At 42.9% G+C, this 20,098-nt stretch overlaps 2 protein-coding genes across 11 annotated transcripts in view; one reads left to right on the top strand and one right to left on the bottom strand.

The window, feature by feature from the left end:
- The window catches only part of LOC135371085 (caspase-3-like), a 174,297-nt gene that overhangs the window by 47,370 nt on the left and 106,829 nt on the right, over positions 1-20,098 (top strand). The gene's annotated exons all lie outside the window — the stretch shown is intronic.
- On the bottom strand, positions 140-4,340 carry LOC135371084 (uncharacterized protein K02A2.6-like). 5 transcript variants are annotated; one of them, XM_064605077.1, is made up of 3 exons: positions 3,430-4,340; positions 3,108-3,375; positions 140-996 (listed from the first exon to the last, which is right to left on the bottom strand). In XM_064605077.1, exons 1-3 carry the CDS (start codon positions 4,277-4,279, stop codon positions 264-266), a joined length of 1,851 nt encoding a protein of 616 aa, XP_064461147.1. In that variant the 5' UTR covers positions 4,280-4,340; the 3' UTR covers positions 140-263. The 5 variants fall into 5 exon arrangements, with proteins under 5 accessions (XP_064461147.1, XP_064461150.1, XP_064461146.1 ...); XM_064605080.1 differs by having other exon boundaries at positions 140-480; positions 3,108-4,340; XM_064605076.1 differs by having other exon boundaries at positions 3,108-4,340.

Here is a 20,098-nt window from a genome sequence, read left to right on the forward strand (position 1 = left end):
TTAACCAAATGGGCTCGCATCCACCACAAGTGATGTGCGCAAGTAGCTCTGAGTCAACATCCTGGCGAATGGTTCCAACATTTTCAGCCTTTGAAGTATTTGTAGTTGTAGTAGCCGGGCAGGGAGACACACTGCAATCTAGGTGGGAACTGGTTTAATGCGACAAGGCAACGGCACGCATGCCGATATATACAGATACGCCACGCAGTGTATGTGACGTCATGCCGATAGGCCTCCTATCGGCTACTACATTCCTTCCCTTTTTATTTTGTTTCAAAGCCATAACGTTCGGGTTGCTTTCGTGTTCTCGAGCTTCGTCGTAGTTGCGGTACCGGAGCGTTGTTTTCCGTGGCGACTTCATCTTCAGTAGACACAGGCGTTGCCAATGGGGTCCCTGTTTCGTCTTCTACTTGAGGCTGGACTGCCAAAGCCGGGTCAGGCGGTTGCTGTGTACTGGTCTCCTCTGGAATCCGGATCGTTCTGGGCGCAGGAATAGCAAATGCGTGTGAAGTAATGTCGTCCACATGGACAAACCTCTCTTGGCTTTGAACCCTGACTATGTATGTAGACAAGCTGACGCGCCGCACGACAGTGCCTTCTAACCATCTTGGATCACCCGGTCTGGTCCCTCTTACTCGAACGCTATCGCCCGCTTCGAACTCCCTCCATGAAGTTCCGTTTGGGCGGCTTTGCCCTTGAGTAATACCTCTTCCCATCCGCTTTGCTAATTCGGGGTGCAAGATGCTCAGCCTCGTGCGTGGCTTCCAGGACAGAAAAAGTTCGGCTGGCGTCTTACCAGTTGTTGGACACGGTGTGTTACGGTATACGAAGAGAAACTGATCCAGTCGATGTCGAATCGTCCGAGTCACTCCTGTGCTCTCCTCATCCCGAAATTGGCGTAGGAGACTTCGTTTGACTGTCTGGACAAGTCTTTCCGCTGCTCCATTTGAGGCTGGGTGGTACGGCGGTGTCCTCGTATGCTGCACAGCGTTCGTTCTGAGGAAATTTGAAAATTCGTCAGACACAAATTGAGGACCATTGTCCGTCACAATTTTCTCCGGAAGTCCGAAAGCTGCAAAAACCGTGCGTAGTGTTTCCACAGTGTTTGCCGCTGTGGTTGACTTCATGTATTGGACGTCCACCCATTTGGAGTAGGCGTCAACAAGAACCAAAAACCATTCGTTCTTGTAGTATGCAAAGTCCAAATGAACCCTCTGCCAACGTCTGGTTGGCCAACCCCACGATAAACCCTGTATTTTAGGTGCTGCGTTCTGAGTAAGCTGACAGGTTGAACAGCCTTTTACGGCTTCCTCAATGCACGTGGTTAACTTAGGCCACCAAACGTGGCTTCTCGATAACATTTTCATGCGCGTCACGCCTGGGTGTCCTTCGTGCAAAAGTTGCAATACTTCCGCTTGTAGTGCTTTTGGGATGACAACTCTGTTTCCCCACGTGACGCAACCGCAGTCTACCGACAGTTCATCTTTCCGCACAAAAAATGGTGCCATGTTGTCGTCCGACGATTTCGCAGGCCAACCATTCAAAACAAAAAAGAGTACCTTTGACAAGACCGCATCCCTTTGCGTTTCTTCCCGTATCTTGTCTGCTGATAACGGTGCTGCTTGCACTGCCGAAAAGAAATGCACATAGTCACTTTTGTCTGCTTCATTTCGAAGGGGTAATCTTGATAACGCGTCAGCGTTTGCCACTTGCTCTCCTTTTCTGTAGACCCACTTGTAACGATAAGCAAGCAGCATTAGCATCCATCGTTGCATTCTCGCAGCAGCCATTTGAGGAATTGGTTTTGTTTGACCAAGAAGCCCTGCTAGGGGAAGATGATCGGAATAAATTGTAAACTCTCGCCCATACAAAAACTTGTGGAGCCGTTTTACTCCGAACACAACAGCTAGCGCTTCTTTTTCGATGTGGGCGTAGCCGCTTTCGGCTTTACTCAGCGTGCGTGACGCATACGCAATTGGCTTTTCTTCGCCGTTGATGACATGAAATAAAACTGCTCCTACCCCATAAGGGGACGCATCGCACACTAGTCCTAGTGGCTTCCTTGGGTCGTAGAAAGTTAGCACACTGTCCTGTGTAAGCAATTTCTTGCTTTCTTCGAATGCCAATTCTGCTTGCGCAGACCATTTCCATTTTTTATCTTTCTGGAGCAACTCATACAAGGGCTTCAACTTGGAGGACATGTTTGGCATGAACTTTGAATAAAAAGTTAACATTCCCAAGTAAGCCTTTAGCTCACTCACGTTTCGTGGTGAAGGTGCTTCCTTTATGGCCTGTACCTTTTTAGGGCATGGGTGGACGCCTTGCTCATCTGATTTTTTGATTTGATTGTAAGTTTAATGGCGCAGCGACAACTGAGATCATAGTGCGCCAAATACGATGATGACCCTTGCTCATCTATGATGTGGCCCAGATATTTTACAGACTTCATGAAAAACTTGCATTTTTCTTGCCTTACTTTTACGCCGTGCTCCATGAACCGCTGCAGAACTGCCTCCACTCGGACCCGACATTCGGCGTAGGTCGCTCCCATGATGAGAACATCGTCGAGGTAGCAGACCACCCCAGGTAGTCCCTTCAGAAGCTCGTCCATAATGGCTTGGAACACTGCAGGTGCGCTCGAAATTCCGTATGGCATTCGGACATACTGGTACAATCCCATGTGAGTGTTAATGGTCAACAAGGGACGTGAGTCCGGGTGCAACTCAATTTGCTGATACGCTGCGGAGAGATCAAGAACGGTAAACACCTTCCCGCCAGCCAAAACAGTGAACAAGTCCTCGACCGTGGGCAAGGGGTAATGATCACTCTTGATGCAGGGGTTTACAGTCACTTTATAATCTCCGCAAAGTCGCACTTTGTTGCCTGGCTTCTGTACGGCTACTATCGGTGTGGCCCAGTCGCTTCGCGTGACTGCCACAAGGACGCCGTCCGCTAGCAGGTCCTTTAGTTCTTCTCTAACTGGCTCACGAATGGCATACGGTACAGGTCGTGCCTTGCAAAATACCGGTAAGCTGCCTTCCTTAAGCACAAGCTTTGCTTGAAAGCCTTTTATCAGGCCTAAACCCGGTGAAAAAACGCTTGCATACCTTCTAACGAGGCTGTCCGGAGCTAGCCCGGTGTGGACCTCGTGAATGCTGTTCAAGTCGACCCCGAGGCTCTCAATCCAGTCGCGCCCAAGCAACGCTGGCTTGTCTCCGGGTACCACGATGATTTGCAGAACCTTCCGTTGTCCGTTATATTCCACAGCGACTTGGCCCTGGCCTATGACTTCAAGCGGCGTTCCGCCGTACGTTTTGAGCTTCAGTGCGCACTGCGCAAGCGACGGCGGTTGTTTTAGCAGCTTGAACAGGCTTTCTGACAGGAGCGAAACAGCTGCGCCTGTATCAACTTGCATTTTCACAGTCATACCTTCAAGCCGCACTTCCACTTCATACGGTCGCTTCGTTGTCCCGACGTGATACACGCTGTATAACAACAGCTCACTATCAGGCTGTTCGTCGCCCACGCTATGAACCGCGTCGGCCGTTGTCTGCCTAGATCTGCACACGCGAGACAGATGCCCCGTGCGCTTGCAGTGATAACATCTTGTCTTTCGATAGCGACACGAATTTGCGTCATGTTCTTCGCCGCACCGATAACATTTGTTCTTGGCTGTTCTCGTTTCACTCCCCGAAGCAGGCTTCCTGCTTGTCTTTTTGATCGCATGGACTTCGGCGTCTGTTCCAGCAACTGGTCGGAAGCCCCTAGACTCTCGCTCGGCCAATTCGACGCTCTTGGCGAACTCGCACGCCGTCTCGAACGTCAGCTCCTTTTTCTTGAGCAATCCTGTCTGGATGGCTGGGTTCCGCAGTCCCGCGACGAACCGGTCCCGCAAGGCGTCGTCGAGAAACTGGCCGAACTCGCATTTCGCAGCCATGTGCTTCAGCGCGACTGCAAAAACTGCGACGGACTCCCCTTCCCCTTGGTAGCGCCGGTTAAATTTGAAGCGCTCCGCAATGACTTGGCTTGTAGGCCCGTAGTGTTCGCTCAGTACCTTCACCAAATCTTTGAATGACTTCTCTTCCGGCTTTGACGGTAGAAGCAAATCTTTGAGCGTCTTGTACACTTTCTTCCCTGTGGCAGTGATGAAGGCTGACTTCTTAAGTTCTTCGTCTTGCACGTTGGCTACCTTGCAATAGTGCCCAAATCTTTCCACGTACGAAGCGAAGTCTTTGTCTCCTTCGTCAATGAAGGCGTCAAATTCCCACATCTTAGCCATGCCAGCCTACTCCAGCGTCTGTTGGTTCCGGGATCCGCCTCCCTAACCGTCGTAGTCTCGTTTCACCATCTTCGTCGCCATTTGTAGTAGCCGGGCAGGGAGACACACTGCAAGCTAGGTGGGAACTGGTTTAATGCGACAAGGCAACGGCACGCATGCCGATATATACAGATACGCCACGCAGTGTATGTGACGTCATGCCGATAGGCCTCCTATCGGCTACTACAGTAGTGTCCTTCTTTTTGGTTTGCTTCGTTTTAGCTTCAGTGGACGACTTGTTTGCTGCAAGGTTTCTGCAGGCGGGACGTATATGACCCTTCTTGTTGCAGTGGAGGCATACAGCGTCGAGGTATCGGCATTTCGAAGGAACATGACCCTTCTTTTTGCAGCGGAAGCACTTCTTTTCCTCGTCTCGAACTTTCGAAACACTAGACGCGGCTCCGTTTATGCTTTCTCTTTTGGTATGTAGTTCCTCCACACCTTTGGCTGCGAGCTCACATGACACCGCTTCTTGAAGCGCCTTTGTCAAGGTCAAATCCTTCATGGTTAGCATGCGCTGTTGAACAGAGGTGCTTCGCAGGCCACAGACAAATTTGTCTCTAAGGGCTTCGTCAAGGAATGTGCCAAAATTGCAATGTTCGGAGAGTTTACGTAACTCAGCCAAAAACTCACTTGCTGATTCGGACTGTCCTTGAACACGATTGTAGAAACGATGCCGCTCTGACATTTCCAACGGCGTCGGAGAGAAATAGTCCGTGAGGTACTTTTTGATCTCGTTGAACTTTAACTCCGAAGGCTTCTTTGGGCATGTCAATTTGCGGAGAGTGTTATATGTTTTCGCTATGTCGGAGATCCCATCGGTGTGAGAGATCCCATCCTCGTCGCCATTTGTTGTATTTTCCAACTGTTTAATTGATATTACATCAGAGTACATAGGAGCATAGTTTCCATTACGGGAGTCTGTGTGCGACTGACGCGTTGAGCGCGTGTTACACTGTGTTGCGCAATATCCCACAGTTGCCAGGGGCGATCGTTTATCTGCCGATATCAGCCGAACACGACAGAATCAGCTATCATATGTCCGCCTCGTTCAAACAGACGTCTAACTTTTTCTTAGGGCGTACGGAAACAAAGGTTGTGCACATATACACGAGGCTATATATTGTATATGTATATGTTTGTAAGAGCTCGAAAGAGCTCCGGCTACGTTTTTTCCTTGTATATGTATATATGGAGTTTCTGGTGTGGACGACCCAGTGAAAGAATTGATAAAAACAAGTGAGCTGGTGAGTGTAATTCATGACACTAAGACCCGGAGACTAGGGACGACGAAAACAGACACATACAGATGTCTCCAAACTCTGTCTGTCTGTGTGTGTCTGTTTTCGTCGTCCCTAGACTCATCTTACTGTCACACAGCGACAATTATTATTATTATCCGAAGCATCGGCTACACAGTCGACTTTTAATATACAAAACAGAAAACTGCAAAGCAAATACAAGAAAACGAAAAGTATATCTGGTCAAAGTTTTCGTGTTCTATTTCATTAGAACGGATGCCGATATTTGTCTACTGCAATAATTATACCTGGATATTACATAGCCGGAATGTATGTCTATGACTGAAAACGGTAAACGGCGGCAGCAGTCAGGAATAATTATTTCAGGGCTTCATACTTTAAGAATTAGCTAGTTCTGGAGTACAAAAGATAATACAGCCGCTTGCATATCGCCGGCAGCCGGAATAGCGATGCCAGTCGGGGACATTTCTTTCGGGGACATCTTTTCCGGAGACTTGGGCGGGCAAGTTTTTGCCGTAGCCATCTTCTTGCTGCTATGCGTATGACACAACAGCAGTTTGCGATTTTTAGTATGGTTTGATTCCATTCGAGTAGAGTTCGATTTCGAAAAAAATAAAAAAATAACGGCGCACTCTTTGACGCGTCCTACCCGTTGCTTAGTTATGCATACGGGGCGAGAGCGGCCGCGTGTCGTAGCATTCCGACGGTAGGGGTCAGAGTGGCGCTCCAGTCGCCCTCCTCAAACTTTAGCGCAACAGCCCTAATGCAGCCACAATCAGAATTATCTGATAAGGCGTATGGACCTCACACTCACTTCGAACTCAGGTGAAGGTCGATATCGCGCCCTGTATCTCGCATCCGCAATCAGAATACTTTGAGCAGCTTAATATTGCCAGATCGTCCACAACAACGTTGCCAGGCGGGTCTCACACGGGTTACTATGACTGATCGCACTTTCACGGTCACGAAATCAAGAACCAACAACACACGCAATATTGATTACGCCATATATTAGTGCACTCACGGGATAATGTGAAGTATCACACACACGCCGAGTTACCTGATAACGAAATTTGTTTGTAGCGACCTTGATCGAGACTGAATGCATGCAGGGGCGCCGTTTGTCTGAGCGTATCTCTTCATAACGCGTATGGTTCATGGAGGATGAATCATATAGGGTTACGGTCTTGAATTTTAATAAACGAATTGGGAACGCAATAAATATTCCTCATTGTTCTTCTCTCTCTCTCTCTCTTTTTTAAGCCATAATACGTGATGCCAATTATAGCTGACCTGACGCGCTGTGTGAGACCGACGAAACAAAATTAAAATTTTGCGCATAATGCAAAACTTTCTCTAGCTTGTACTCGAAAGGAGAAAACTAGTGTTGAGCAATTAGAGATCTCTTTGCCGCCTAGTTAGCTTCAATGGCTTCTGTTTCTCGGTAATCAGTGAAAGCGCCAATCAAAGCAGGCAGCGGTCGATGGAAATGATTTATACAACGGACTGAGCGCATCACATCAATCAGTTCTAATTCCAGCTGTGCCGCCTCAGCTATGTCGCCAGCTATCAGCTGTCCAGCTATGCCGCCTTCAGCCTACGCTGGTAGCAAAACTAGAGATGGGATGAATCGCGAATTTTGCGAATTTGTATCCGAATCCAAGGTAGGTTCTAGGAATCCACGAATCATACGAATCTCGAATCTTTCGAATCATTTCTTTATAAAGAGCTTAAAAAGCAAAGGAAAAAACTTCTACTGGAGATTGTTTTGAAGCAGAATATGATACACTTGTTTAATGCAACAAAAGTTAAATAATAGCTTCGTTTCGGGAGAAAATATACCCATCTAGTTTAACATATTGTTCATCGACTACAAGAAATACATAAATTCTCGAGCCCGAATTATTTCCATAAAGCTAAAGCAACACCCAAAATCAAAACCATATTACGTTTAAACTTGTAATGTAACAGTTCCTACATGAACTCTTCCAGTCCAGAGCAATGCAAACAAACAAAACAAGAAAACACCTGTCGGTCAATGAGGCTTTCGGCAGACCGTCCTGAGGCACCAATTTGAAAAAGAAAGGAACAAACGTGGTTGGTGGATTCGAAAGATTCGATTCGCCATTTTGGGCACTATAGGATTCAGATTCCCGAATCTCCAATCCCTGCCTAGGATTCGTGGATTCGATTGGGACATCCCTAAGCAAAACAACACAAACAAACAAACGTGGAAGTTGAAGACTGGGACGACTAGATCGGAGCGTTCGAAGTATACATAGGACATTCCTGTGCTGCACTTCACGCCTACTGTCTTCCCATTTAGAATATGGCCATTAAAGGCCACTGATGGGCGGTAGGCGAGGTACTCACGCGACAACTAATCAATAAAACGAATGCACGGGTGACATGAGCGATTTGGCCAAATCAACGCGCGTACGCACCAGTTCCAGCACAAAATCACCTACTCAGAAACTTGTTTTGCGGTGAGTAAGTGGCAGGCGCGGTTGAAACACAGACGGACAGGTACCTGTTTATGTACTACACATTTACAGCCCTTACTCTTGACTCTGACAGACAAAAATAGAAATAGAAATGTCCTTACGCAAAACGCTACGAAAGCAAGTACGCCTGTGTAGTAGCACTTTGAACATCAGCGTCAGACCGATGTAGAAAAAAAAACAAAAAAACTGCAACCTCGCAACAAGATGAGTGCGGACTCACACGATAATAGTGCTGAAGGGATCTCATTTCGTTCGGAGCCTTCCAGTGGTTCCCGTTAGTACTGCTGTGTAACGTCCCAGCATGAGTGCGCTAAGCAAGTACACGATACCTCACTGCACCGTGAGAGCGATTACAGTAATCGCGGTGCCATGTCGATGTGATAGCAGTATATTGCACAGGTGTTGCCATGTCGTGTGAAACGAGAGGAACTCACACACTCCACATTGTTAAACTCAAAACACCCTTTTAGGTGTGGCCTCACCTCTGGCCTCACGGCCAGAGGTTAATCAACGAGTAAGTCTTTTGCCAGATGGTGACGAGTTAAATAGAAATTCTAAGGGACAAAGCTAACAGTGCTCTGAGAATACGGAGCAGGAGAATAGACATGGGCTGACTTCTGGGGCAACAGGGTATGCATGCTTGCACCATTCGATCCGTATAGTTTACAAGAATTAATGCAAAGCTCTGCATTGATGTAAGTGAGATTGAATAATTAAGTTGCTTTGGGTTATACATTTTTTGCACGAACATTCTAAGCCAATACCCTTTCATCCCCTAACTCGCTGTTGTGGATAACTGCGACCTCCATATGTTGGTTAGTTTATATGCCCTTGTGCAAGCAAGTGCATAAACAACAACAACAACAAATAGCTTGTCAGAGCTGTGCTTAGCTGCACTAGCTGCATGGCGCAAAAATGCCAAATATTGCATGTGCTCTTATTTATTCAACTCGCGAATTTCTCATACTGAAACCATGATAGGAGACAGTAGAAGAGTACAAGAGGAGGACCTACCCTTTGCGTCGGAGTATTACATCACTGATGCAGACGATTGTATCTCATTACGGCCGAAGTCTCATTACGGCCGATGTCTCAATACGGCCGAAAGTCTCAATACGGCCGATAATCCTTTAATCCCCAAGTGTCTCATTACGGCCAAAGTCTCAATACGGCCGAAGGTAGTCTCATTACGGCCGAAGATGTCTCATAACGGCCAAAAGTCAAAATGTGTATTGTAACATGCATTGACATGCAATGTTGCTGCCAGGTATGGATATACATTCCAGAGGGTATAAGCCATGCAGTGTGCCCTTAGGGCCCTTATCATATATATGAACATATTGTGTGACAATCAGTATGTTATCATACCACAGCACCATGCAGCATATTGTGTAATGTGTACACCCCAAAGGTAGCGTTGATGTTGCTGTGAAGCAGCAGGCTACTAGGTGGAGTTAGCTGCTTGTGGAGAGCTAGATGAACATCGGCTTTGTTGTGACGTTTTTTGGAGACATCCTTCAGTCATTGGCCAAGAAGGAACACCTATCTCAGTCGACGTCAGTTTATTTCCATTCGCTTTACAATGGTACAATTCTTGCTTCTGGAATGAGTAGACCTGCAATAAGCAAGGAACAACCGTGAATATAGGCTAGAATATTTAAAAAAAAACAGGCATTTGACTCTACATGGCTGGTTTTAATGTGCACAAGCTGCATACATGTTGATATGTGTCTGTTATTTCATACAAGGCTAACATAAACCTTCATCTAGACAAAAAAAATGAAAAAAGTGTGACTTCCAGGTAAACACAATGCATAACCATGAGATGAATTTAGTTGCATTAGTTCATTCACTTAATGGAAACATGTGAATATGAACAGTGATACATTACAATTCATGAAATGATGCATGCATGACTTTCCTTTTCTCGTTTCTTCTTATAAAAGTAGTGCACGAATTAACTCTCGTGCACTACTATACAAAATTTTTCACTTCACAACAAAACAGTATGATACAATTGGTAGTCTGAACAGCTCACCTCTTCAGCCAAGACTCCCTGGGCAGCAACATCCTGTTAGCCATGTTTTTTTTTTTTTTTTCGGAATCCTTCGCGTACCCACATAACATGACTGAAATGGAAAATAGCTATAAATAACAATGTACTTAAATGATTTCCTCTTGAAATACTTATTGTAATCAGATATGCTTTTGCGCGTAGTACAGTGCAAAAGCCTGCGCAACATTTGCAGATGTTCGCGGTAAGCAATTCGAGAAGATCAAGTATGCCGACTTGTGCTTTTATTTTTGAACAAATATGACGACAAATTTTAACAAATGTAATATGGCTCACAATGATAAATGCTGCTGTAAAGTGCGGCATTATCGGTGTCTTAACTTCGAGTGAATTTGTTGTTCCTAAACGCGCAACGAACCACAAACGGTGCAAATCTACAAACACATACCCACCTAAATCTATTACAGGCACTTCGGCTGTTTTGATTCAGACAAATTACTCGTATGAGAATGCAACTATGTGTGGATAACACACTGCTAAGCCAGACAGTCTACGAAAGCATAACTCACCAGAATTCTTTGTTCTCGGTCTTGGTCAACACAGCGCGATATACGTTGGGACTATGACGATTCATTCAACTCAATTTTCACCGGAACAATACGCGCTGCTCGAAAGACAACGACTGAAAAGAAAGTACCGCTTAAGCCCGCTAATTTGCACGTTACAGCACTACAAATCGATAGATAATATTATTGCGTCGTAAACAACAACTGACCGCTAACACATGGATGGATGGAGCTTAACACAACACGAGAAACGAGATACCCAACGTTGCTAGACACCATCCGAACTTCCGAAGTGAGAGCGTGAGAGTATATATAATAAGATATCAAAACACGAAAGGAAGAGTATTGATCGCCCCCCCCCCCCTCTATAGCATGCAAAACGTGATAAGCGCTGAGATGAACATGCATGTCCATGACGCAAGTTATTTTCACTGATCAACAAGAGGTCACGTGGGATTGCGTGACAGTAGTACACGACTTGTGTTAAACAAGCCGGGTGAGACACTACGACATGGACCCTTGGACCCTGCCCTGAGCCCTGCGCGTATTTTTCCCTGCGCGGCGCGTGTGCGGGGGGTTGTCCACGTGATTATCGGCGGGGGAGGGCTGCGCGTGCGCTTATCGTAGCATATTTTTCAGCCTGGGCAGACTTCTTTGGCCGACTTCACATATTTTTCCGATACAACAGGTGAGCGGTTTACATGCAGAGACATGCAAAGAAGGGTCATACACAAAAAGTACGAGTGAAAAAATATATTTATTAATGCCAATCAAGTTGAGATGTATTTATTAAAGCCAATAGTGCTGGGAATTGTGATGCCAATCAGGTGAAGGAGAAAAACCCAACCGAAAAACCTTCACCAACTTTAACAGGGTGGTGCTCGGGTGGAGGGCTGCTGTGGTGGGCGGAGCGTGACCGGATGGCTGCGTGCGCGCTTACCATTCATCCTGGGCTGACTTCTTCCACCATTTTCCTACTTGGGCCGAATTCATTCCCGCGACAGGTGGGCGGTGCTCGGGTGGAGGGCTGATGTGGTGGGCGGAGCGTGACCGGAGGGCTTTGTGTGCTTTTACCATTCACCCTGGGCTGACTTCTTTCACCATTTTCCTACTTGGGCCGACTTCCTTCCCGTGACAGGTGGGCGGTGCTCGGATGGAGGGCTGCTGTGGTGGGCGGAGCGTGACCGGAGGGCTGCGTGCGTGCTTACCCTTCACCCTGGGCTGACCTCTTTCACAATTTTCCTACTTGGGCGTCGCGTGGCCGGAGGGCTGCGTGTGCGTTTACCATTCAGTCTGGGCCGCCGACTTTCGTCATTTTTCATAATGAATCGTAATTTTTCCAACTACAACAGGTGTGCAGTTTACATGCAAAGGATAGCCATACACCAAAGTACAAGTGAAAATATATTTATTATATATTGATAATATATTTAAAGTACAAGTGAAAATATATTTATTAAAGTCATTAGGAATTATGTTATGCTCTGCGTGAATGGGAAAAACTTAGCCAAAAATCTGAAATAGAAGGAACACAATACACGTAACAAAGAATATACTTATTACAGGTATGATACATTAGCATTGAATAGGTATCACAAATCAAACACAATATTTTTATTAACAGTAATCACAAATTTTCAATGAATCAGAATTGATAGCGCATTTAAAATATTCTTAATCAATACGATTACAATCAAAATTACAAATTGTATTATAAAACGTCTAATGTTCCTATACGTGAGAACCATCAGTGCAATAGCGGGAAGTTCTGATAGTTGTATACAGTTAAATGTGAACAGCAGAGACTCATAGCACGCTCCTAGCCAACAATCAGAACAAAGAACGACACGAACACAAGAGGAAATAAAATCTATACCAATACAAAGAAGATATTCCACTTCACCACATAGCACACTCCTAGCCAACAAACAGGACAAAGAACGACACGAACACAAGAGGAAATAAAATCTATACCAATACAAAGAAGATATTCCACTTCACCACATAGCACACTCCTAGCCAACAAACAGGACAAAGAACGACACGAACACAAGAGGAAATAAAATCTATACCAATACAAAGAAGATATTCCACTTCACCACATAGCACACTCCTAGCCAACAAACAGGACAAAGAACGACACGAACACAAGAGGAAATAAAACCTATACCAATACAAAGAAGATATTCCACTTCACAACATAGCACACTCCTAGCCAACAAACAGGACAAAGAACGACACGAACACAAGAGGAAATAAAATCTATACCAATACAAAGAAGATATTCCACTTCACCACATAGCACACTCCTAGCCAACAAACAGGACAAAGAACGACACGAACACAAGAGGAAATAAAATCTATACCAATACAAAGAAGATATTCCACTTCACCACATAGCACACTCCTAGCCAACAAACAGGACAAAGAACGACACGAACACAAGAGGAAATAAAATCTATACCAATACAAAGAAGATATTCCACTTCACCACATAGCACACTCCTAGCCAACAAACAGGACAAAGAACGACACGAACACAAGAGGAAATAAAATCTATACCAATACAAAGAAGATATTCCACTTCACCACATAGCACACTCCTAGCCAACAAACAGGACAAAGAACGACACGAACACAAGAGGAAATAAAATCTGTACCAATACAAAGAAGATATTCCACTTCACCACATAGCACACTCCTAGCCAACAAACAGGACAAAGAACGACACGAACACAAGAGGAAATAAAATCTATACCAATACAAAGAAGATATTCCACTTCACCACATAGCACACTCCTAGCCAACAAACAGGACAAAGAACGACACGAACACAAGAGGAAATAAAATCTATACCAATACAAAGAAGATATTCCACTTCACCACATAGCACACTCCTAGCCAACAAACAGGACAAAGAACGACACGAACACAAGAGGGAATAAAATCTATACCAATACAAAGAAGATATTCCACTTCACCACATAGCACACTCCTAGCCAACAAACAGGACAAAGAACGACACGAACACAAGAGGAAATAAAATCTCTACCAATACAAAGAAGATATTCCACTTCACCACATAGCACACTCCTAGCCAACAAACAGGACAAAGAACGACACGAACACAAGAGGAAATAAAATCTCTACCAATACAAAGAAGATATTCCACTTCACCACGTAGCACACTCCTAGCCAACAAACAGGACAAAGAACGACACGAACACAAGAGGAAATAAAATCTCTACCAATACAAAGAAGATATTCCACTTCACCACATAGCACACTCCTAGCCAACAAACAGGACAAAGAACGACACGAACACAAGAGGAAATAAAATCTATACCAATACAAAGAAGATATTCCACTTCACCACATAGCACACTCCTAGCCAACAAACAGGACAAAGAACGACACGAACACAAGAGGAAATAAAATCTATACCAATACAAAGAAGATATTCCACTTCACCACATAGCACACTCCTAGCCAACAAACAGGACAAAGAACGACACGAACACAAGAGGAAATAAAATCTATACCAATACAAAGAAGATATTCCACTTCACCACATAGCACACTCCTAGCCAACAAACAGGACAAAGAACGACACGAACACAAGAGGAAATAAAATCTATACCAATACAAAGAAGATATTCCACTTCACCACATAGCACACTCCTAGCCAACAATCAGAACAAAGAACGACACGAACACAAGAGGAAATAAAATCTATACAAATACAAAGAAGATATTCCACTTCACCACATAGCACACTCCCAGCCAACAAGCAGAACACGAACGACAAGAACACAAGAGGAAATAAAATCTATACCACTACAAAGAAAATATTCCTAATCAAAAGAATAGAGTAACCTATCATTCAGCAAATCAAAAGAAAAATCAAACTCATCAGAAAGTAGACATGTTAAAAACTTCACCACATAGCACGCTCCTAGCCAACAAACAGAACAAAGAACGACACGAAGACAAGAGGAAATAAAATCTATACCAATACAAAGAAGATATTCCACTTCACCACATAGCATGCTCCTAGCTAACAAACAGAACAAAGAGCGACACGAACACAAGAGGAAATAAAATCTATACCACTACGAAGAAGATATTCCTAATGAAAACAACACAGTAATCTATCATTCAGAAAATCAAACCCATCAGAAAATTAATATTCCTATACGTGAGAACCATCAATGCAATAGTGGGAATATCTGGCATAACATTTTCGAGCACAATAGAGAATCTCAATTTCATATTCCAACATTACTCAACTCAAATATCAAAAAGGCGAAATAGCACAGACTTAACGCTGAAGAACAGAGGAACACGCGGCGACACGTAAACATCTACAGAGGGAAATAATCTATCATTGAACCATCATAAAATCGACCAATATACAATTTTCATTCTAACAAACACTACGAACCTTGATGGAGGTATCCAAGACATAGGAAATATGCACGGTTTTCACTCTTTTCCTCAAAGCCAGGAGACTTTGTCTCTATCTATGTGACCATAGCACAGCGCATGCTTTATCACTCAAAGGGTTAGGGGCTATATTACTTCGCCCAGCAAACGGGGCGCTCTAGAGGTCAGATAAGAGAGTTCAAAGGCGATATATTTTATTGTCCAGCGCAAATAGATGTCGATATCACTCGCTGGGGTCACTATCTTTTCGCATCCTTTCCCTGAAACGGAAATCTTTCGTCAAAGTGGTTGACAAGTCGACTAAGTTTCTAGAGATGCGATATTGTTATTGAACATGTAGAGAAAGTCCAAATTATAAATTGGTAGCAACGATTTAATTACATCAATTTTTGTAATATCTTGCAATAGAAATTTCTAATGAACCACACAGAAATATCAATGTGAAATGCAACTCAGAGTTATGAGGCATTCCAATCTTAGAGATACTTACTTATGTCAATCGAGTGAACAATTAAAGCAAATACAAGACAATAATTATTTCAGGCAGTAAGTTCACAACTCATAGAGTATCAGACGAGTGAATACTTGAAACAAAGTCAAAACAATAGTTCTCACGACAGGTGGAGATTATAGGATTCTAAACCAGGTAATAAAATTTTAATCAATAAAATAAACATAGATATGCTTTTAATTAAGTGTAGACGTGCACTTGAAAACAGAAGAGACAATTGCTCTACATTGAAAAGATGGACAGATTTTGTACTCGATACCATAAGTCATGGGAAGATGTGATAAAAAACTGCTTCGAAAAGGAGGAGCCGCGAAACGATTTCATTATCGCTGCATTTCAGTACGTCCTAGACATGGTCGTATTCGGAGATATGGTACAAACTACAGAACTGAAGGTGCAAGAATTTATATGCCGAATCTACAATACTTATAAAAATATCGCACATCAACGTCGGAAGGGCCATTGGGATTGATGGCGGAGTTTTTGAGATTTGCTAACGAAGAATTGAAATACACTAGACCAGATGTAATTGTAATCATTGCAATGGGAATTGCGTACATCAAGAAAGCAGTCGGACCAAATTATCATATACAAGCGGTCTATATCGCACGATTCATTACGGATTTGTTGAAATTACACATATCTGAGATGGAAAGTACATAAAATCCTATCACGTGATATATTCGACTACCACGGCAACGGAATTATTTTCGTCTACCAGTCTCTGCAACGATGTCAAATCAACAGAAGTTCAATATTGTCGTGCAAGGTCTGATGTATTATCACCTGTTGAAACTCAACAAACATATCAATTGCGGTGGACCACCGGACGATTTTCATCTAATACTCTCTTGTACGCCATTCAAGAATCTTCATACAAAGAGAGGGAACATCAATAAGAGACTGTGCAAGTTCATCGCGACAAAGTGCAAGTTGTTGAAGCAATACAAACACGGCGACAACATAGCCCCTGCGTTAATCAACGCTAGATTCAAGCGCCCAATAATCAGAATAAACTATTTAATGTCTTCGGAATTCATCAGTGAAGACAACAAACGAAAACTTCAGAGTTTGAAATAGAACTGTAATTTATCGAAATAAACGAGTGTATAAGTGAAACAATAATTGTAATCTTTGTCATCATTATAATGAATTCTTCGCATCACAATGAAAAACACTTTACATTTAGCATGGCTAGACTGAGAACAATGATCGCTAAGGAAGCGAATATTCCACAATTTCTGTAAGAATTCTCATATGGAATGAGACCTGACCACCAAATAGGTTTTACTCGACTACACCCTCTACAAATTCAACACCCGATGGATAGAATTGCCGGAGAAGGATCGGTCATTGAAATTTGGAGACATGATACATTGGTCTATGATTACAAAAAAAGGATCACTAATCTCATGTGAAAACTTATCATATTTCATGAATTAAATTCCACAGTGCATGTATATTTCTCAATCAGTTGCACTATCCCAGACTTAGTAAAAGAAGAAAAGGTCTCTTTGACAAGCAACCCGATTGGAGTGCGGAAGAAATAAATAAATATTTTTGTCAACACAGTTGTCCATTGTTTGAGTAGGAAAAAGTAGCCGTCCAAGGCTTGCAGTGGGGGCCAAGATAGGGCAAAACGGGAAATAAGGCAAGATAACTGATTGCGGCGGGTCGTTCGCGACAACTTTTACAATGGCATTGGGGTTCACTGCCTGGAAGATAATACGAAGCCTTCGCAAAAAGCGAATCCATTATCAGATGCCACAATGCAAACGAAAGATTTTACGAGCACGACGTACAGGCCAAGTCTACGTTTCTAATCACGTAGTCTTCGTAACACACGGCACACAAACGTATATGAAATAATTTCCAAGTGGCAATCAGATTTTGGGAGAAGCGGATCACACAACAGCCATCAGAAGTGCTTAACCAATGTACAATGAAGATTAGCGTTATGCAAAAACACAATGGAAGATATGTTATATTAATTATAATAAGCAGATCAGCGCAGGTCACACATAAACGTAGATCCAATTCATAAAATATACTAGAGATTTCCCGTAACCATACAGAAAAACTATCACATTATTTTAGTGTCATAGTATCCGGGCACTACAAATGGAAAGGCCATTCTTTAATTTTATAAGTCTTTAGCTCATAACATTGTAAAACGCAAATTCCACACTAAAGATCATTTTCTTCTTTGAATTTTGAAAGTCGAAACTGCGCGCTATTTCTTGCATTTTTCTAAAGATATAGATTAAAAAGTTGTGCATATACTCACACATACTATACAAGATATTTGATTGTGGATTAATTGCTAAAATTTATCGGTTCACATTCAGGAGAAGTGGTGACTACCACACATCAGTAAGAGTTTAATTACAATTTGAACAGGTATTGCGGTTTATGATCAATGTTGTAGAATGTGTAATTTCACAATACGCAAGCTTTAGGTCGCTCACTTTGACGAGCACTCTTTCACGATGTCAGAGAAGTTATTCGAATGGATTGATATTTTCTGTATACACTATAACATAATGCGAATTCTTTATGTCGTGGATATTAAAAGTTACGAATATTTTTCGAACGAAAATTTACTTAAGGCTCGAAGAAAGGGTCACCCGCGTCGACGAAGACGTTTCGGCAACACGCTCGCGTGCGGTACCGCGTTAACGCGTCGGGCGCAGAATCACGTTCGGTTTCGGGTACAGCATTAGGGACACGCGGCCCGGCGTGTTGCCGAAACGTCTTCGACGACGCGGGTGACCCTTTCTTCGAGTCTTAAGTGAATTTTCGTTCGAAAAATATTCGTAACTTTTAATATCCACGTGTCTCTAAATTTCAATGACCGATCCTTCTCCGGCAATTCTATCCATCGGGTGTTGAATTTGTAGAGAGTGTAGTCGAGTAAAACCTATTTGGTGGTCAGGTCTCATTCCATATGAGAATTCTTACAGAAATTGTGGAATATTCGCTTCCTTAGCGATCATTGTTCTCAGTCTAGCCATGCTAAATGTAAAGTGTTTTTCATTGTGATGCGAATAATTCATTATAATGATGACAAAGATTACAATTATTGTTTCACTTATACACTTGTTTATTTCGATAAGTTACAGTTCTATTTCAAACTCTGAAGTTTTCGTTTGTTGTCTTCACTGATGAATTCCGAAGACATTAAATAGTTTATTCTGATTATTGGGCGCTTGAATCTAGCGTTGATTAACGCAGGCGCTATGTTGTCGCCGTGTTTGTATTGCTTCAACAACTTGCACTTTGTCGCGATGAACTTGCACAGTCTCTTATTGATGTTCCCTCTCTTTGTATGAAGATTCTTGAATGGCGTACAAGAGAGTATTAGATGAAAATCGTCCGGTGGTCCACCGCAATTGACATGTTTGTTGAGTTTCAACAGGTGATAATACATCAGACCTTGCACGACAATATTGAACTTCTGTTGATTCGACATCGTTGCAGAGACTGGTAGACGAAAATAATTGCGTTGCCGTGGTAGTCGAATCACGTGATAGGATTTTATGTACTTTCCATCTCAGATATGTGTAATTTCAACAAATCCGTAATGAATCGTGCGATATAGACCGCTTGTATATGATAATTTGATCCGACCGCTTTCTTGATGTACGCAATTCCCATTGCAATGATTACGATTACATCTGGTCTAGTGTATTTCAATTCTTCGTTAGCAAATCTCAAAAACTCCGCCATCAATCCCAATGGCCCTTCCGACGTTGATGTGCAGATATTTTTATAAGTATTGTAGATTCAGCTTATAAATTCTTGCACCTTCAGTTCTGTAGTTTGTACCATATCTCCGAATACGACCATGTCTAGGACGTATTGAAATGCAGCGATAATGAAATCGTTTCGCGGCTCCTCCTTTTCGAAGCAGTTTTTTATCACATCTTCCCATGACTTATGGTATCGAGTACAAAATCTGTCCATCTTTTTAATGTAGAGCAATTGTCTCTTCTGTTTTCAAGTGCACGTCTACACTTAATTAAAAGCATATCTATGTTTATTTTATTGATTAAAATTTTATTATCTGGTTTAGAATGCTATAATCTCCACCTGTCGTGAGAATTATTGTTTTGACTTTGTTTCAAGTATTCACTCGTCTAATACTCTATGAGTTGTGAACTTACTACCTTAATTAAGAGATAAACTGATGAAACTTTCATCGTTTTTTACCTTAAATAATTATTGTCTTGCATTTGCTTTAATTGTTCACTCGATTGAGATACGTAAGTACCTCTAAGATTGGAACTCTGAGTTGCATTTCACATTGATATTTCTGTGTGGTTCATTAGAAATTTCTATTGCAAGATATTACAAAAATTGATGTAATTAAATCGTTGCTACCAATTAATAATTTGGACTTTCTCTACATGTTCAATAACAATATCGCATCTCTAGAAACTTAGTCGACTTGTCAACCACTTTGACGAAAGATTTC

Source organism: Ornithodoros turicata, chromosome 10, assembly GCF_037126465.1.
Source record: "Ornithodoros turicata isolate Travis chromosome 10, ASM3712646v1, whole genome shotgun sequence".
NCBI classification, from domain to species: Eukaryota; Metazoa; Arthropoda; class Arachnida; order Ixodida; family Argasidae; genus Ornithodoros; species Ornithodoros turicata.

Coding starts and splice junctions, on each gene's coding strand:
- LOC135371084 (XM_064605076.1), bottom strand. CDS start 4,279: ATGGCTAAGATGTGGGAATTTGACGCCTTCATTGACGAAGGAGACAAA. Junction 997..3,107: donor CCGGACAGCCTCGTTAGAAG/GTATGCAAGCGT, acceptor AAATTTCCTCAG/AACGAACGCTGTGCAGCATA.